We start from the raw sequence: 17315 nt of genomic DNA on the forward strand, positions 1-17315 counted from the left end.
ATTATTATTGTCTTTTAAGTTTATTTAATTTCATTTTTATTTAATAAACTTAATTATTAGTCTAAAAATAAATCAATTTGTGTGTAACATTTTTTAAGTTTTCAGTACATTAATTTAACTTATATATATATATATATATATATATATATATATAAACACTATATCAATTTTATTAACTTTTCATAGATTATAATATTACCAACATTTTTATTTAACAAGTTTTTATCTCAAATCAAATCTCAATTATATATATATATAGTCCCGCATTCTTTAACTGATTCTGTTTCTCCGAAATGGCTTCCCAGGCAAGTTTCTCTCTTTTTCATTTCACACAAATCTTAATCACAATGCAATACCAGAAAATTACTGATACATCAATCTGCTACTTAATAGTATTATCAACTATTTCACATTATTTATTTGTATTGATTCGTCAAGGTTGAATCAAAATTCGATATCTCTTTGGTTTTTTTTTTCCCCTTTTTTCATTAGTTATATGAATCCAAAAGAGATCCACAATTTTGGAGATTCGAGATTTTATGCCTGTTTCAGTTTCAGATTCATATTATTCAGTACTATTTTCTAATAAACTTTATCGATATAGCATCAATTGATAAATCTATATCTGCAATAGTGGAAACAGTACTGACAGAATAGATTAAACAAGAAAGAGATTCGTTTTTCTCTTGTTCAGTCACAATTGAATACTGAAAGGCTTAATTTGATTCTCCGAGATAATGAGAACTCTGTATATAAGTTATGGCTACCTGCATTCTTCCATTCCAATTGGCATGTTTTTTATTATACGGATTTTGTACCCGATTCCACAGCCATGCGCTGGTAGCACAAGTTGTTGAGAACTGGTATCGGAAATAGTGTGTTGAGAAAAGTGTGAATGAATGAGAACGATTATCGAAAAAAAAATGTGCGTATCTTCCTTGATGAACGGAATGACGTGATAAAAAAATGATGAAATCTGATTTGTGTGAATTGTTGGTACATTTTATGTGTAGGCCTCATGTCCGTTGATAAAGAATATTCTTCTTCTCGACTCAGAGGGAAAGCGTGTGGCAGTCAGGTATTTTTCAGACGACTGGCCTACTAACAGCTCAAGGATTGGTTTTGAGAAGTTTGTGTTCAGTAAGACAGTTAAGACAAATGCTCGAACAGAAGGTAGGCATCAGAGTTTGACAAACACTCATCACAAAACCAAATCATGATTTTATATGGGATGCTGATACGCTGGTATTTCGTAGGTATTGCTGGTTATAATGTTACGCAGATATAGGTCTTTAAAAGTCTTTAGTTGTTTATGTAATTTTTGGAGCATAGATAGTCTTTCTTACTTTCTTGTAATCTTGGAGCTCACAATAATCAACTAAGAGCTTTTGGCTTCTTTTCTATATCTTTTACCTGAGACCCAACATTTTTTACAGAACATTTTATGAAACATTCTAAATAGCCAGCATGTCTTGTTTTGTGCTTTAGCTCTTAATTCCTCTGATGATGCCCACCATTTCTTTACCCGTGTATCAAGTCTCCAAATTAGTTCCAACACTAGGCTTGATTTTTCCTCTTTCTCTTTTTGGGCATATCAACATGCATCCAAAATCATTATTTTCTATAGACCAGACTATAAGTACTGGTATTTGTTGTTATCATTGAATTAAAGAAAGAACTTTGTCAGAATGTTGGACTGATCAATTTGTCAGTGAAATTTGAGATATATAAAATATTGGTTACTCTTCCCTGTGTGGCTTTAAAAAGATTTCTACCAAGTTCTTTAGTGGGAGCATTATTTTATATTGCCATTTACCACCAAGTGGAAGTCTTTACTCGTGTTTATTTTGTTTTTTTTTGTTAACTGTGTATATTGTTTCACATTATCTTTAGCTGAGATCACATTACTCGACAACAATATCATTATTTACAAATTTGTACAAGATCTCCATTTCTTTGTCACTGGCGGCGATGATGAAAATGAGATCATTTTAGCTTCAGTTCTTCAGGGTTTCTTTGATTCAATCACGCTTCTCTTAAGGTATTCAAGATTATTTTTTTTATCTAGATTTTAAATACAGATGCATTTTACTCATCGTGCTTCTGTCTTCTCTTGTATATTACTTCTTGTGCCATTTACAGGAACAATGTTGACAAAAGAGAGGCGCTTGAAAACTTGGATCTTATTCTTTTATGCCTTGATGAGATTGTTGATGGAGGGTATGCATGTGTTATTAGTCACATCTCTTTCTTTGTATTGCAACTATTTTATTTATTTTCTAATTTTTGTCCTTCCTTGAAGGATGATACTAGAAACAAATGGACCTCTTATTGCTGAAAAAGTGACCTCTCACAGCATGGATGCCGAGTCTCCCCTGTCTGAGCAGGTAATGCAACACTCTTTCTGTTTTGTTTCTTGCACTAATGTATGCTTACTGTTTTTACATTAGAGTTACATGACTTGCCATTTAGACCTGAGGTTGCTTCATTTATTCCTCATACTAAACTTACTTTTGAAGGCTATCATGTAACACTTTATTCTTAAAGTTAATTTTGTTTTGAAGATCAGCATATTGCTTTGACCTTGGATCTGATGATTGTAAATTTCTGATATTGCAGACACTAAGTCAAGCCTGGACTACAGCTAGAGAACATTTGACAAGAACCCTTCTAAAATGATTTTGGCATTCACAGGATTTTATATTCATTCTAGAGTTTTTTATTATCTAGACAGTTGTCTTATCTTCTCATGTGGTGAGCTACGGTGATGAGTTTTATATCATGCAGTTGTTATTTTGAAAACACTGAAAAGGTTTTATTTATCCTAAATAACCATTAAACCATAAAAATATGGGATTGTTTAATGTCACTTCTATGGCTGTTTAATTTTACTTCTTCCCAGTCAAATCTTTTCGCAGTTTTCTTGTGTTCCCACACTATCAAACTAATAAATTATTCACAATCAAATTATCTATTTCGTATTAAAAGTTAAAAATTTACTATACTATTTTTTTAATTATGTGGTAAAACAATTTATCTATTTTGTATTAAAAGTTATAAATCTTTTTACTATACTATTTTTTTAATTATGTGATGTTATTAAATTTTGTAACAATTTATATAAAATGATATTTGGAATTTTTTACCAGTTAATTGTCAATATAAAAATCTTTACTCTAACCATGCAAACTAAATTTTAACCAATCATCCAATTTTCTAAATCATTACAATTAAGTTTCCTTCATCAATTGCAAAAAATCCCTAAATCTTTAACCTTAAGCAATGTTGAAAAGGTTGAAAACAAAAGGTACAGGAAACTAAAAGTAATACAAAGTAGCTAAAGCATTGGTAAGATTTAAAAGGTACTTGAAACAAATTGTGAATCTCAATGCATACACATTTAGTCATTGACAATTCATTCGTGACTTCACGAGTGAGATACACAAATTACAACCCACATTTTTATACAAACATATTTTTTTTTTCATATCATTTAAAACCAAATTTATCTTTTATTGTATATATTTATTTCTAAAGGCATCACAACATCATGAGTTTTATACAAGTTGTCAAAATATCGTTTTCCAATTGGAACTAACTTACACGGCCTTGTTAATAAAATATGCAGACATATGTTACAACAGATAAGTAAAGAACAGGCTGTGGATGAAAAAAAGTGTAAATATTTCAGACAGAATATAGAAAAAGTTCAAAAATAATATTTCAACATGTACAAAAATATAAGTTTACTCCTAAATTATGTCAGATCAAACAAATTCCCTTTAAACCTAGTTAGAACCAACGATGTTCAGCTAGTCTTAGCTCAGTATACCCATGTCCACCGAGAGGATTTTGAATAAACCTGATACTTAACATTGTTGTAGCGAGAAATCTAAGTGTCTGTGTGTGTGTGATTTTGGACTTCTAGTGGTTAATTTTCACCAGCTTCTAAGGATCTTTCATACATGACGCTTCTAGAAATTAGCCTAGTCCTTATCAAAGAAACTCCAAGAAAGTTCTGCAAAATCCATTAGATACAATAACATATACACCTTTTGTTTCCTAACTTCTCATCTGAATGAATGATATCTGTATCAAACCTGGGGTGCTACTGCTGTCGCAGCCATACCTTTTGGGGGCACTGTCCAGTCTGCAGACTCTGGATATCCATTCATTTCCAGTAAGGATGGTACCTTCCAGTCGTAGGACCATCGTCCTTCTCAGCTCCTTTCCCACTGTCATAGCCACTGGTGCGGTTGAAACTACCATTTCTTCCATATGCATTACCATCTACATGGGGAATAGCGCCACCACCATAAACCCCAGGATTACCAAAAGAATTGAGTCCATATCCGCCATAGCAATACATTGGCCCACCATATCCAAAGCCATAACCATATCCACAATAACCACCATAAACAGTGGCAGCACTTCCACCAAAGCTTCCCTCAAAATAGCCATATGCTCCGTTCATTCCAGAATCTGTATAATGTCCACCTCTTTTTCCATGATTACGATTTCTAGAACTATTCCCACCATATCCATCCATTTCATTGCCAAAACCACCATATGACTTTCGTGAGGTACTGCTGTGATCAACTCCAGATCTTTTGGGCTCAGCTCTCTTAATTTCAACCTATATTTATTGTCAGAAAAGGGTATCCCAAAAAATAAATAACATCAGGTTATGTGCAGTAGAATAATAATAATATCCTATTCTGATTTCAACAGTTTCACTAACCTGCTTGCCTCCAATTTCATGTATTTTTCCCACTGAAAAAACCTTTTCGACTGAATCTTCGTTGTCAAAAGTGACAAATCCAAAGCCTCTAGATCGCCCAGTATTGTGATCTACCATGATTTGGCACTCAATAACATTGCCATAAGGTAAAAAGTATCCCCTCAACTCATCTACAATGTACTCACACAATCCAGTAGTCAAAGACAGAATAAACAAATTCCAATATAACCTAGAAGATTAAAGGCATCTGGTTCACTATACCGTCACTGAAAAGTTGGGGTATTCCCCCTACAAATATCTTCTTTGTTGTTAGTACTCCAATACCTTCCATGTCCTCCCTAGGGACTGTCCTCTTCACTTCTACCTGATCAAACAAAATTGAATGTCATCAGGGGCAAGAATGTGCACTACTACAATGTTTGAGCTGACATGTTCCCAACAAGAAGTTACCACTCTGCCATCAATGGTATGTTCCTGGGCCAAAACTTCATCTGCTACAGCTGAATCGGCAAATGTAACAAAGCCAAATCCACGTGGCCTTCCCGAAAGTTTATTTGTCATTATCACTGAATCTGTTACTTCTCCATATTTGCTGAAGTAATTAAAAAATGATTCTGACAAACAAAAAGAAAACACATGCTAGAATGAGAAAATATATACATAAAGCAACATAGGTTTCATCTTCCACTACCTTTGAATGGTACCTTTCACTTCAGTAAGGACATATAAATAACAAGTACACAGAAAAATCAATGAATGAATAAACATAATAACACAGTATTTTGCATCAAAGATACTGTGCTTAAGTTGAGTTGCATACATGGCATAAATCAAGGATGAGGGGGAAAACACTACACAAACATTCTGATCCACATTTTAATTGTAATGCTTAATAACATTTCTCACCAAACAACAACCTACAAAATATATTAACAAGATAAATGAGACCAGGGCCATGTTCAGGTTCAACTAAGTACTCTTAATCGGTACTTCAGACTCTCTTCAAAAGTCCTAAAAAAATCACCATAGAACAATCAGCACAAGAAATCAATGTTCAAGAAAAACTGAGACAGACTGAAAACTACCAAACAGACTACAGACAATAATGGACAAGTGACTTTCTCTAATCATTGAACTAGTACTGATAGCCTTCTGTAGGTAAGACTATAGCAGTGAACGGGTGTGCAAAGCAGCGCATTTTTCAATAGCAGCCACTGAAGCCGTAATTGCGGCCACTATAGTGCCAACTTCTGGCACTGTAGCAGCACAACAGGAAGCCCTGTCGAAAACTCATTTCCCTAGAAGCTGTGCCATTCACCTCATCCTGGTAATATTTTTCAACTGATAACCAGACTGTGACTCATGTATGTGCATGTTTTAATAGTCAACCTAATTTTTTAATCAAGAATCATAATGTGTATCAAATAGTAAGATTCAGAGGCACTGAAAATAACTTCAGAATATACCTTATACATGATAGATAGTGTTCAGTGCAATCATTTTAAACTAGGAATAACAACTTAACCATAAGTCTCATTAAAACAAATTATGAGTTATGTTTGAGTTTGTGAAGCCTTTTTCTTGGTCCTGCCATGGGTCCCCAGCTCACTGGACCAGAGGCTGGCCCAAATAGTTTTTACACAAGATGGAAATGGAACCCACAAAGTGTGAGCACCGTAGTTTTTTAAGCCTGTACTCTCAAAGAACAAAAACTAGGCAACAAAACATGGAAGTATGGAGCAGGAATTGAATGAATGAGTGACAAATATAGTAGTAGATCAGAAGTGCTCCTCCTTCTCCTTTTCATTTGATAATTTAAGAACAGCCATGCATTGACGAGAGAAAAAACAAATAAATCCCTTAAAATAAATTCTCTACTCCAACAATGGAGAACAAGTGAGGATACCTTGAGAAGTCTCCCACGAAATGCCCCCAACGAACAGTTTCCTAAGCAAGAGAAAAACCAAAACCAAATCGTCAAATAACCCACACAAGACTGTAATTGGGAGGAATTGTGGCGCGAAGAACATGCAAGGAAAAACTGAAGATTCAAAACCCCTTTCTCCTCAAAACCCAAGTACCACCACCCACTGCAGAAGTAACTAACCCTGAAGACGGATCACGAGGATTGGAAGAGGGTTTTACGAGCTCATCATTGAAATCACCATGGTAGACGCCAGGTTCAGATTCGAATTGCAAGTGATGTTGAGAAGGATAATAATCCATTGAAGCTTTTTCAGTGTTAAATTGCTCTCTAACCCTACTACAACAACGCCCAAAAAATTGCAATTTCAGAAGATAAAAAATTGCACATGCTATGGAGTTAAAAACCCTAGAAGAAGAACTGTTCAGAAACCTCTCTTTTTCCCTTACCCACTACAGAGCCTTTATCAACACAAAGTTCCACACTGAAAGCCCTGTGGAATTGAATGATAGGTTCTGTAATGTAACTAACAAATATAAAAAGAGTGCAAAAATATATAAACAAACAAACACCTTTTAATTCTATTTATTTGCCACTTAAAATTTGTGTCAATTTATTATTTACATTTCCAAACTAATACACTTTACATTTTTTTTAGGAAATCTTGCCTGTTCCAATTACTGCATACGAAACAAGTGTTTATTTATGTAACAAAAAATTATAATAAATAAATACTTTTTAATTTCTGAATTATGTTAAAATTATGATAAATAACTTATGCAGGATTTTGGTGTATACTTAAAATTGAAACAAGTATTACATACTAATTTTAAATAATAATAATAATAAATTTGTGATCGTGGTTTTAAATTTTAGATTCTTGCAAAGTACATATTTTTTTTTCTTTTTGAATCTTTATTATTGTTAACCAATTTTTTACGTCACATAATTTTAATAAAAAAAACTACTTATAATAGCGTAGTTTTATTTAAAATCATAATAACTAATAAAAATCAAAATATTTTTAATAACTTTTATATATGTTTTATTATAATTTTACTTCTTATTTTGATAGGAAATATAAGTGTTTTTATCATATAACCATAACACTAAAAAAATTAATAAAAAAATTTACTTTTATACGACCATTTTTTAAATTTTAATAACATTCTTTTAAGTATTATAATAATTAATTTTTGATTATATTTCTATTTAAAAAATTGGAATAAAATGATTTTTTTACACTACTAATGATAAAGACAAATAATAAGATACATGTACCTGTGGTACCCGCAATTTATAATTTAGATGTATTTAATAGTATATTAAATAACTTGTTTAATTTATTTTCAATATAATTATATATTTTGAAGTTACTTAATTTCAATATAAATATGTGTTTATATTTTTATTCTTTTACTTTCATTTGACTTTACTTGACTTACTGAAAATATCATCACCAGTATAAAAAGAACAAAAAATAAGTGAATGGATAACCCATAGATGACTTCTGATTCTCTTAAATAAGAAAATAGGTACAATCCTACACTACACTAAACTCAAAGGGTGCACTTTTCTTTAACTTACTATTAAAGATTCACCTAACTTTAAACAGGTTAAGTAATTGTGTTTTGACTCACATTACTACAATTTCAATATGATAAAACAGAAAAACAAAAACCCCACTGCTGAAGAGAAAATGTTTGTTCCAAACTGAACCTTCTTCTTCTGGATATGTACTTTTGGAGGTAGATCAAACATGAATTTAGTTCAGTCACCTTCTTCTTTCTTTTGATACCCACTTCCACCTTGTTCTATCAAGATATCCAGCTTGGCAGGACCTATCATGGCAAGAAATAGTAGTGAAGGTGAATCATACACTCTCTTCAGGGCAGCTTTGGTGTTGAATTTGGCCACTGATGGCTTCAGAAGGCTCCAATTGCAGTCCTTCAGGGAAAATTTTACTTTCATAGCTCTGTGGACTTTCATAGCTCTGTGAGGGTGCATGGTGCTATTTGATGGAAGAGATCGAGATCTAGCATGACACACGATGGTATCATGACACAGCTTCATGTTTTGGTGTGAATTTGTTTCATTGATACCTATATAAACACACAAATAAAAGATAAGAACTTAATCTTAAACAATAACAGAGACCCTTAAACATAAATTATGATTCTTCAAGACCAAATTCATAAATTAATTTTTTTTCTTACTCAGATGCCCTGTTTAACAAGTTCCAACCTAACTTGTTTGTCTTTTGGCAGACCATAGGTTTAAATTAGAAGGGTGATGTGCTATGCACCATTGGGCAGAAAATATATATTTAATGCTTAAAATGAAGAAATGAAAAATATTTATATTCATAGAAGAAGTTTAGATTATAAAATAAAATTTTGAAAATGAATATGGTGGAGTTGCTATATATAAAATGCTAACCTTGGCTTTAATCATCCAATTCATCATCATCTTCTTCAAACTCTTCCTCTTCTTCTTCATCATCTTCCAACTCCTTATGATCATCTTCATCAGCAACAATGAATCCTTTTAGTGTCTCATCATCATCATCATCATCATCTTCTTCTTCTTCTTCATCAGTAGCTCTTTCCTTTCCTTTAGAATTTTCACTAGTTTTGGTATCTTTGTTGCCTCCTTTACTATCTTTTGACCTTGTGGAATACCTGGGCAGCTTACTTTTACGCATACCAACAACAGCCTCCTTATCATCTTCACTTTCACCAGTCCACTCGTCATCTTCATAGATCTTACCCATTTTTCGTTTTCCCTTCATTCTCCTCCTCTCCTTCTCACTATCTTCTTCATCTTGGCTATCCTTTCTAGGTTCCTCGAGGAACCACTCCCAATTCTTCGCATTCCGGATCATCCCCTTGGGATAGTTGTCAAACTCGTGCCCCATCACAAGAAAACCAAACTCTGCATTTTCAAAATCACCAACTTCATAAGTATAATTTAGATCATAGTTACTGAAAAAGTCTACGAAATTACCATAGATATCAATTTGCATACATTGTAAAAACTCTTTATACCGTTCGTATGTACAGTATTTACTCAGGATAATACCTTCAAAAATACCAGCCACCGTGAAATGAAAAAACCAACTTGTTCATGAAAACCACTCTCTCCAATACCCTTTTTTCTAACATGGCTAAAATTTAGTGAAAATTAGAGACCCATTTAAAAAGATGTTTTCTTTAACAAATTTCGACCAGCAAGACTCGTATATTTATTCAGAATAATGCTCAAGAGTGACGCAGGACACAACCTTCCACCGAAAAAAAAGTATAAACATTCACAGCACAAGCCTCCAACCAAATTCACATTGGAAATGAAGCCCGAAAGCAACAGAGTTAAGAACAAGGAAAGGCAGTGATACCTTTAACGGGATCGATTTCCGAAATTTGAATTTCATCAAGGTTAAGCTGAGGGAGAGGTTGGTTGTTGCTGAGGGTGAAAGAGTACCAGAGGGGTGCGTTGGGAGAGAAGCAGAAACGATCTCCGAGTTGCAACTGACCCTTCTCGAACTTTCTGAAGAGCCGAAGCGCTTCTCCGTCGTACACCCAAAAGGGGTTCTTCCCCATCACTTCGAACGAAACCCTAGCATTAGCATCATCAGCAACATCTGAGTCTGAATGGTGGAGTTTGAAAGATACGTGGCGACGAGAAACCGTGCGGTCGTGGGTGCTGAATCCACAACCTCGTCCAAACACAGTTTTCTCATCATTCACCAGTGCCAATTTGGAACCATCTTCACCCTCCACTTCCACCTCCATGCTTTGATCTTCTTCAGCTCACAAAAAGCTTCTCTTTTCTTTATGCTTTCAGTTAACAGTACAAAATTAAACACCAAAAAGCTACCATTCGAAATTCCATGTATACCCCTCCTCCCTTTCCTTTGTATTATTCACTCAATTAATCAAAATGGACATGTATTTATTAAAATTAAATTGTAATGTGTAAGGATGAAATTTTTTTATTTTTTTTATTATTTACAATGACAAATTACAACATGGTATACACTTTCTCATTCCACAATGAAAGTTGATATTCTTTTATTTTTCAACAATGTATTTTTTTTTTAATTTTCCTCTAAATAGTAATTATTTTTTGATAATTTCTTCTTGCACCATATTATTTAAGACATGCACCCAACACAAATTTAAAATTCAACATTGTCTTTGATTTCATTTTTCCGATGGATGCAAAAATCTAGAAATCATTGTTATATACTCTTGATTTTGATATATGGAATATTATTTTCGTACTTTATTTAAGCTTCTGAATGACTATATCCGGAAGTTAGTTATGAGTTCCAAATTTACATATCCAGAATGATATGCTGTAAATTCATTTATGTTTACTTATGGATCTTGTTATGGATCTTAACATCTGGAAGGTCATTTATATTGTTCAAGTAAGCTTTTGGATAGCAAAATCCATAAGTATATTAGTTCTAGACTTATATCCATGAAAAAAAAAATTAAATTATTAAAGACAAGATCAAAATTTGAATTGATATGATGTTGGAGAATCAGCCTTAATTTTTCCGACCAAAATCATGCATTTATTAAAGGATGGAATTATTTGAAAAAAGTTATCTGGAAAAATAATGTAAAAGAATGAGGAGAGAGAGGGTAAAAGGGAGAAAAGAACAATCACTGGCTCTCCCTCTTATCTATAGTGGCAGTGTTGAGAGAGAGTTAGCATAAGGTGTTGGGTGTGGTGTGGGATAAAGTGCAGTCTCTGCGTGTGTTCATGTGTTCCACGTTTTGCTCTCAGATTCCCCATCACTTGAACCTTGCACCCATGATGATCATGAAGCGATTCTCTGCACCCATTTCACCATATGTTTCACCACGAGCTCAAGCTAGTAAGTGCTGTAGTATCATCGTTATTCCTTTCAATTTCTAGTGTCCCTAATCATACTCTTTCAGTAACGGAGCCACCGTCGCGGGTTGGCTTTCTGGGCATCGGAATCATGGGGTCCCCAATGGCCCATAATCTCCTTAAAGCTGGGTATGTTACTCTCTCAATGCAATTCTCATCCTTGTATGTTTTGTCGCACTTCTAGTTAATTAGCATTTCTTCTTGTTGTAGGATTGATCTCACTGTCTGGAATAGGACCAAGAGCAAGTGCGACCCTTTAATCAGCCTTGGAGCAAAGTGAGTTCTTTCATATTCAGATACAGGATTTTGTGTTTCTGTGGTCTGTGGATGACACTTGCATTTTTTAAGAGACTCGTAAAGAGAAGAACTAAATTTTCAAATTCAATGGGTTTTGAAAGCCTTTGTATTTGTTTTCTGCAGATATAAACCCACTCCTGAGGAAGTAGCAGCATCTTGCGATGTCACCTTTGCCATGCTTGCTGATCCTCAAAGTGCAGTGCGTATAATTTGCTGTAGTTTTTTAAAGATTACATTTTAGTGTCTAAGCTGGTTAACTCTGTTTCCTATCAGTTGGATGTTGCTTGTGGGAAGCATGGAGCTGCGAATGGAATGGGTCCAGGGAAAGGGTGCTATATTTAAACTCAATTTTAATTTGCTTCTTGTATATTGCTTCAATCTGACAAATATTAATGGCATTTGAAATCAATGTTGACTCTTTTCTGCGCTACACACAGAATGTTCCCCCCTCTTTGACCCCCTCATTCCTTAATCTTATCATTGAAATGTTTTATCTCTAGTTTCATTAGAGTAACCATATTCCATAGTTATCAAGACATTGCATACTTTGGTTCAACATGTGCTTGTTTAGTTGTTTACTTATCTAAAAATGACAGAATGAGAGATAGATCCTCCTCAAAAGGCAAGCTTAATACCTTACCTATTTTCATTCAGATACGTGGATGTTTCAACTGTTGATGGGGACACTTCTAAATTGATAAGTGGGCACATAAAATCCTCTGGAGCATTATTTTTGGAGGTGAAGTTTTTTATAGTTTTTAATCCTTACCTATTCTTTATGGCACATTCAGGGTGCTATGTAATCGGGATATGCTTAAATGCATTGCTTGCTTTAGTTGGATAGTTAGATATAAAATTTTGTAAGTTGTGTTGTAAGTTGTAACACCTATGATGCCATTTCTTTGTACCCACAGGCTCCAGTTTCAGGTTCAAAAAAGCCAGCAGAAGATGGGCAATTGATATTTCTTACAGCAGGTCATACTCAAGATTTTTTCCCCATTATAACTCTCATTTGCATAATTAACACTGCTTACCGTTGTGAATGCATTTAGGCTCTATTCTAACGAGAATACTGAGAACTTAGGGAATCTGAGGCTGTGTATATAATATATTTCAGGGGACAAAGATCTTTATGAAACAGTTGCTTCTCTCTTGGACATCATGGGGAAAGTAAATACATCTAATTTTCAGTTAAAATAAAAATCTCTAACCTTTCTGGCAAAACAAATAATCTATTCATGTATGTTTTATACTTCTATACAGTCTAAATTTTATCTTGGCAATGTTGGAAATGGAGCTGCGATGAAACTCGTTGTCAATATGATCATGGGCAGGTCTCTTACAAATTTTTCCTACTTATGCTGTTACTTATCCTTTTTCACCAGTGGTTAAGTGACACTATTTTCTTTCTATATTTTCCAATTATCCATAGTATGATGGCATCCTTTTCTGAAGGCTTACTCCTCAGCGAGAAAGTTGGCCTTGATCCAGATGTATTAGTGCAGGTATTTGGCCATTTCTATGTTCATGAAACATAACCCACCTGATATGGTCAACAATAACCTTCTATTGCAGGAGAATGTTCTATTTGTTTCTAATTTAGATCCAAATGTTCATCCTACAGTTGGATTGGAACAATAATTTGGGGATGCAGTAAATTTGATAGTTGAGGAACATGATGATAAGTGAGAATAATAGTATAGAATTTGAGAAATCATGATGTGAATAAAACTTGTGTGATAGTGTGGAGTCATGATAATCATCCACCTCAAAATGGTGTTAATTGAAGGGGTAATAGGAGAGACAGGAAGAGAAGAGAAAAGGTAGAAAATGTGACGAATAATCTGATGAGAAAAGAAAGAGAGAAATATGAAGAAAATACCATGAAAATGAGTTGAAAGAGAAAATAAATAGATGATTACATAGACAAGGTGAGACTTGTTGATTTTTTTTTCTTTTCGCAATATTTCTACCAGGTTATCTATGTTTATATTCCTAGGGGAACTACTTGCCTAGAATCTGTCTTCCTTTGATGTTAAGATTCTTCTTCATTGTTGTTTATTAGGAAGTAGTAGTGTTGAACCTTTATGAAATGGCAATTTTGCAGGTAGTTTCACAGGGTGCAATTAGTGCTCCAATGTACTCAACCAAAGGTCCATCCATGATAGAGTCTCTTTACCCAACTGCATTCCCCCTAAAGCATCAGCAGAAGGTGTGTAAATGTTGACATTCCTGTTCTATAACTTTCAGACTTGATGATCAATATTTTTCCTTTCTCATACAAAACTAATGATGACAGGATCTAAGACTAGCCCTGGGGTTAGCAGAGTCTGTTTCCCAACCCACTCCTATTGCAGCAGCTGCTAATGAGTTATATAAAGTTGCAAAATCACATGGCCTTAGTGATCACGACTTTTCAGCTGTCATTGAAGCATTAAAATCCAAATTCAAGTGACTTTCTTATGAACATGTTGAAGTTCAAAAGTGTAGTTGGTTAGGCAAATTGAATCAGTATAGACTTCCATTGTGAGGCTTCTCCATTTAAATTGATTCCCCAAATGTATAATATATATTTGAATATTTCAATCTCCTAAATTTTTTGGTTAAAATTGTCCCGATTATATATTTAGTAATTTTTGTTATCTGTGTATAAAAGTAGGTTTCGTTTATTTCAAAATGGTGCAAGAAGACATAAAGTTGAAAGAATACAAGAATCCTGTATAACCTGCAACTCAAACCTGTATAAGGTTCCTTACTCCCTTCATACTGTAATATAAATAAATAAAAATTTGATTTGTAATGTTATTTAACTGTGTTTATGTATTGTTCAGGTTATATTGGTAAAATGATCGATATGATATTCATTGAATATAAACTCGATGTGAAGTAATCTCGAAAATAATTGTTACGTTTTAGCATATATTAGATAGTCTTTATCTTTAAGTTACATGGAGGTAAGGAGAAACTAATAAAAATATTAATTAATAAAGATTTTTTATTCAGATAATTTTTATTCTTTATAAACTCAAATTTATACTTGAAGATAAAAGATATAATTGTTATTACTTAAATCTATTGTGATATTATTTTTAAGATAAAAGATATAATTGTTATTATTTAAATTTCTTGTGATATTATTGTGATGAAAAACTTTATAAATAATTGATTATTTCAAAAAGCAAAAATAAGTATTATTTTGTACAATACATGTTACACTGATATTTTTATACTCTAACAGACTTGATCAATCGTCATAATATAATATTGTCAACGAATGGAGTTCCTAATGTGACCTCCAAACACTCAAACCTTGTAATTATAAGAGAATCATCTTGGAGACCACCTTTCAAATTTCTGACCTCAAATTTGGATGATAATAGTTTATTTTCTTAATAGTATTCTAAGTCCTAGATTGTGCTTGCAAATAGGGAAAACGAGAGAAAAAAAAAAAGACATTAACATCACCCTCTTATGTTAATAATGTTAATGGATGGAATACTCAATATCATTAGAACTTTTAAATAGAATATTAATATTATTTTCTTTTCTTTAGTGTGAAGACCGTATGATTGATATTATGAAAATCAAAGAATAATTGATGATAAGATACAAATGAAATAAAATACAGTATTTTTAAATGATTATCAAGAAAAGTTCATATAATAATTTTAAAATGATTATTCTAATAATTTTGCATGAAAAAAGTCACATTCTTGATAGAGTAGGTCTAGCTCGTTTTTTCAAAATAAAAAATAAAAACAAAAAAATATATTTATTATAATATTTTAAAAAATAAAAATATATAATAGTATTATAATTTAAATTATTAATCTTCATAAATTCAGTTTTAATTATTAATTATAATAAATTGATTTAAAATATAAAGATAATAATTAATTTAATTTATATAATTAAAAATATTAATTGATTAATTAAAAAAATTAAAAACATTTATATATAATAAAAAGTAAAAATTAAAATTAAAAAGAGAACAAAACTGTTTGATTGATATGATTAACAAAGTTTTGAGTCTGTCTTACCATGGTGGCTGGGTCCAGTTCAAATGAGCTGGACTAAAAAAATATAGTTTTAAAATTTTTACTATACATTTTGAAAAAATAATTTCCAAAATGCTAGATTTCATAAAACTATTATATTGCAAAAAATATTTTTATATAAAAATAAAAACATAAAAGGGTTTTAAAGAAATAAATAAGTGCAAATAGAAAGAGGCCCAAGAACGGGGCCCAAAACAACACTGAACCTTAAAACAACCCTAATCGCGAAACTAAGTCACTGAAAAGCCATTCCGCCGCCGTCGCGCCTCCGCCGCTCGCGCCGTCAGCCTCTCCGCCGCTTCGCGCGCACTGTTTGCCTCAGCAGTCGCGCCTCCCGCCGCCGTGGCGCCGTCGTGGCGCCGTCGTCACAACTTGTCCCATTATAGCCTAACAGTAAACGGAAGGTGACAATAGAGAGAAGAGAAGAAGAAAATGTTACACTCTTTCTATTCCTACTTCTCATCACCCCATTGTCTCCTCTCGTTTCCTGCATAGGAGCTATGTGATCTTCATTCTCACCATATTAGTACTATATATATTAACATCCTAACACACTTCATACTATAATAAATTAATATTTTTATTTTTTTTAATTTAAATGTATTATTATATTATTATAAATCAAAATGTATGTTTTCTGATTTCAAAAAAACTTTGATCTTTCAAGAATTGTGATACAGCAACACAAATTTAATATGTATATGTAAATTGAAGTAACTACAGATCTTTTAGTCAATTTATTTCAAGAATGTGATTTATTTTCATGCAAATTCATTAGAATAATCATTTAAAAATAAATATATGAACTCTTCTAATCATTTAAAAATATTCTATTTTATTTCATTTGTATCTTATTATCAGTTATCCTCTGATTCTCATATTATAATCACATGGTCTTCACAATAAAAAAAATTAATATTAATATTCTATTTAAAACAAGTTCCAATAATATTGAGTATTCCATCAATTAACACAGGAGGGTGGTCTTAATGTCTTCTTCTCATTTAGAAAAAAAAGTTATTCCTTTTATCTCATAATAAATTATTATTATTATTATTTTCTTTTAGAGTGTTTTTACACAAATAAGAAAAAATAACCAATAAAAAAATTATTAAAAATAATTTTATCATCATTAATTTAATTAATTTGGTATTCCATAAATTAACTATTGTCGTTTGTCCTTTAGGGGATAGAGGCAAACAAACTTGAAGAGGTTCTTACAGTTTATTAAATATTATGACTATTTGTATTACTGTAGTAATGAATAGTAAGAATTAAATTTCAAAATTTGTTATAAGAACTAGGAATAATCACTATGAATAAGAACTAGGATGGTGTAGTAATTAATATTATAGAAGTGAGTAAATCAATAAAATAACCAAATTCTAAA

General features: G+C 32.4%; 4 protein-coding genes across 7 annotated transcripts; 2 read left to right on the forward strand and 2 right to left on the reverse strand.

Moving 5' to 3' along the window:
* The first annotated feature begins 293 nt into the window (after window positions 1-293).
* LOC137834421 (coatomer subunit zeta-2-like) lies at window positions 294-2892 on the forward strand. Its single transcript, XM_068642477.1, has 6 exons — window positions 294-305; window positions 1014-1173; window positions 1894-2041; window positions 2143-2220; window positions 2303-2387; window positions 2620-2892. Exons 1-6 carry the CDS (start codon window positions 294-296, stop codon window positions 2677-2679), a joined length of 543 nt encoding a protein of 180 aa, XP_068498578.1. The 3' UTR covers window positions 2680-2892.
* Window positions 2893-3667: 775 nt separating this feature from the next.
* LOC137835839 (uncharacterized) lies at window positions 3668-7252 on the reverse strand. 3 transcript variants are annotated; one of them, XM_068644553.1, is made up of 7 exons: window positions 7115-7252; window positions 6849-7004; window positions 6648-6688; window positions 5192-5355; window positions 5003-5105; window positions 4742-4911; window positions 3668-4636 (listed from the first exon to the last, which is right to left on the reverse strand). In XM_068644553.1, the coding sequence occupies exons 2-7, from the start codon at window positions 6965-6967 to the stop codon at window positions 4172-4174; spliced, it is 1062 nt and encodes a 353-aa protein (XP_068500654.1). In that variant the 5' UTR covers window positions 6968-7004; window positions 7115-7252; the 3' UTR covers window positions 3668-4171. The 3 variants fall into 3 exon arrangements, with proteins under 3 accessions (XP_068500654.1, XP_068500655.1, XP_068500653.1); XM_068644554.1 differs by having other exon boundaries at window positions 6849-7001; window positions 7115-7191; XM_068644552.1 differs by having other exon boundaries at window positions 6849-7125.
* Window positions 7253-8150: 898 nt separating this feature from the next.
* LOC137835841 (uncharacterized) lies at window positions 8151-10589 on the reverse strand. 2 transcript variants are annotated; one of them, XM_068644557.1, is made up of 3 exons: window positions 10060-10589; window positions 9105-9599; window positions 8151-8767 (listed from the first exon to the last, which is right to left on the reverse strand). In XM_068644557.1, exons 1-2 carry the CDS (start codon window positions 10454-10456, stop codon window positions 9112-9114), a joined length of 885 nt encoding a protein of 294 aa, XP_068500658.1. In that variant the 5' UTR covers window positions 10457-10589; the 3' UTR covers window positions 8151-8767; window positions 9105-9111. The 2 variants fall into 2 exon arrangements, with proteins under 2 accessions (XP_068500658.1, XP_068500657.1); XM_068644556.1 differs by having other exon boundaries at window positions 9105-9620; window positions 10060-10551.
* A 690-nt stretch (window positions 10590-11279) lies between these two features.
* LOC137835843 (glyoxylate/succinic semialdehyde reductase 2, chloroplastic) lies at window positions 11280-14476 on the forward strand. The gene is made up of 12 exons (XM_068644558.1): window positions 11280-11553; window positions 11618-11699; window positions 11781-11846; window positions 11991-12066; window positions 12141-12196; window positions 12522-12606; window positions 12782-12842; window positions 12985-13037; window positions 13131-13201; window positions 13300-13372; window positions 13975-14079; window positions 14167-14476. Exons 1-12 carry the CDS (start codon window positions 11439-11441, stop codon window positions 14320-14322), a joined length of 999 nt encoding a protein of 332 aa, XP_068500659.1. The 5' UTR covers window positions 11280-11438; the 3' UTR covers window positions 14323-14476.
* Window positions 14477-17315: the final 2839 nt, after the last annotated feature.

Source organism: Phaseolus vulgaris, chromosome 5 (genome assembly GCF_000499845.2).
Source record: "Phaseolus vulgaris cultivar G19833 chromosome 5, P. vulgaris v2.0, whole genome shotgun sequence".
NCBI lineage: Eukaryota > Viridiplantae > Streptophyta > Magnoliopsida > Fabales > Fabaceae > Phaseolus > Phaseolus vulgaris.

Coding starts and splice junctions, on each gene's coding strand:
- LOC137835843 (XM_068644558.1), top strand. CDS start 11,439: ATGTGTTCCACGTTTTGCTCTCAGATTCCCCATCACTTGAACCTTGCA. Junction 11,554..11,617: donor TTCACCACGAGCTCAAGCTA/GTAAGTGCTGTA, acceptor ATACTCTTTCAG/TAACGGAGCCACCGTCGCGG. Junction 12,197..12,521: donor GGAATGGGTCCAGGGAAAGG/GTGCTATATTTA, acceptor ATTTTCATTCAG/ATACGTGGATGTTTCAACTG.
- LOC137834421 (XM_068642477.1), top strand. Junction 2,221..2,302: donor GATGAGATTGTTGATGGAGG/GTATGCATGTGT, acceptor CCTTCCTTGAAG/GATGATACTAGAAACAAATG. Junction 2,388..2,619: donor AGTCTCCCCTGTCTGAGCAG/GTAATGCAACAC, acceptor CTGATATTGCAG/ACACTAAGTCAAGCCTGGAC.
- LOC137835839 (XM_068644553.1), bottom strand. CDS start 6,967: ATGGATTATTATCCTTCTCAACATCACTTGCAATTCGAATCTGAACCT. Junction 5,356..6,647: donor TTCGTGGGAGACTTCTCAAG/GTATCCTCACTT, acceptor TTTGTTTGTCAG/AATCATTTTTTAATTACTTC. Junction 4,637..4,741: donor ATGAAATTGGAGGCAAGCAG/GTTAGTGAAACT, acceptor CAATAAATATAG/GTTGAAATTAAGAGAGCTGA.
- LOC137835841 (XM_068644556.1), bottom strand. CDS start 10,456: ATGGAGGTGGAAGTGGAGGGTGAAGATGGTTCCAAATTGGCACTGGTG. Junction 9,621..10,059: donor GGAAATCGATCCCGTTAAAG/GTATCACTGCCT, acceptor ATACTTATGAAG/TTGGTGATTTTGAAAATGCA.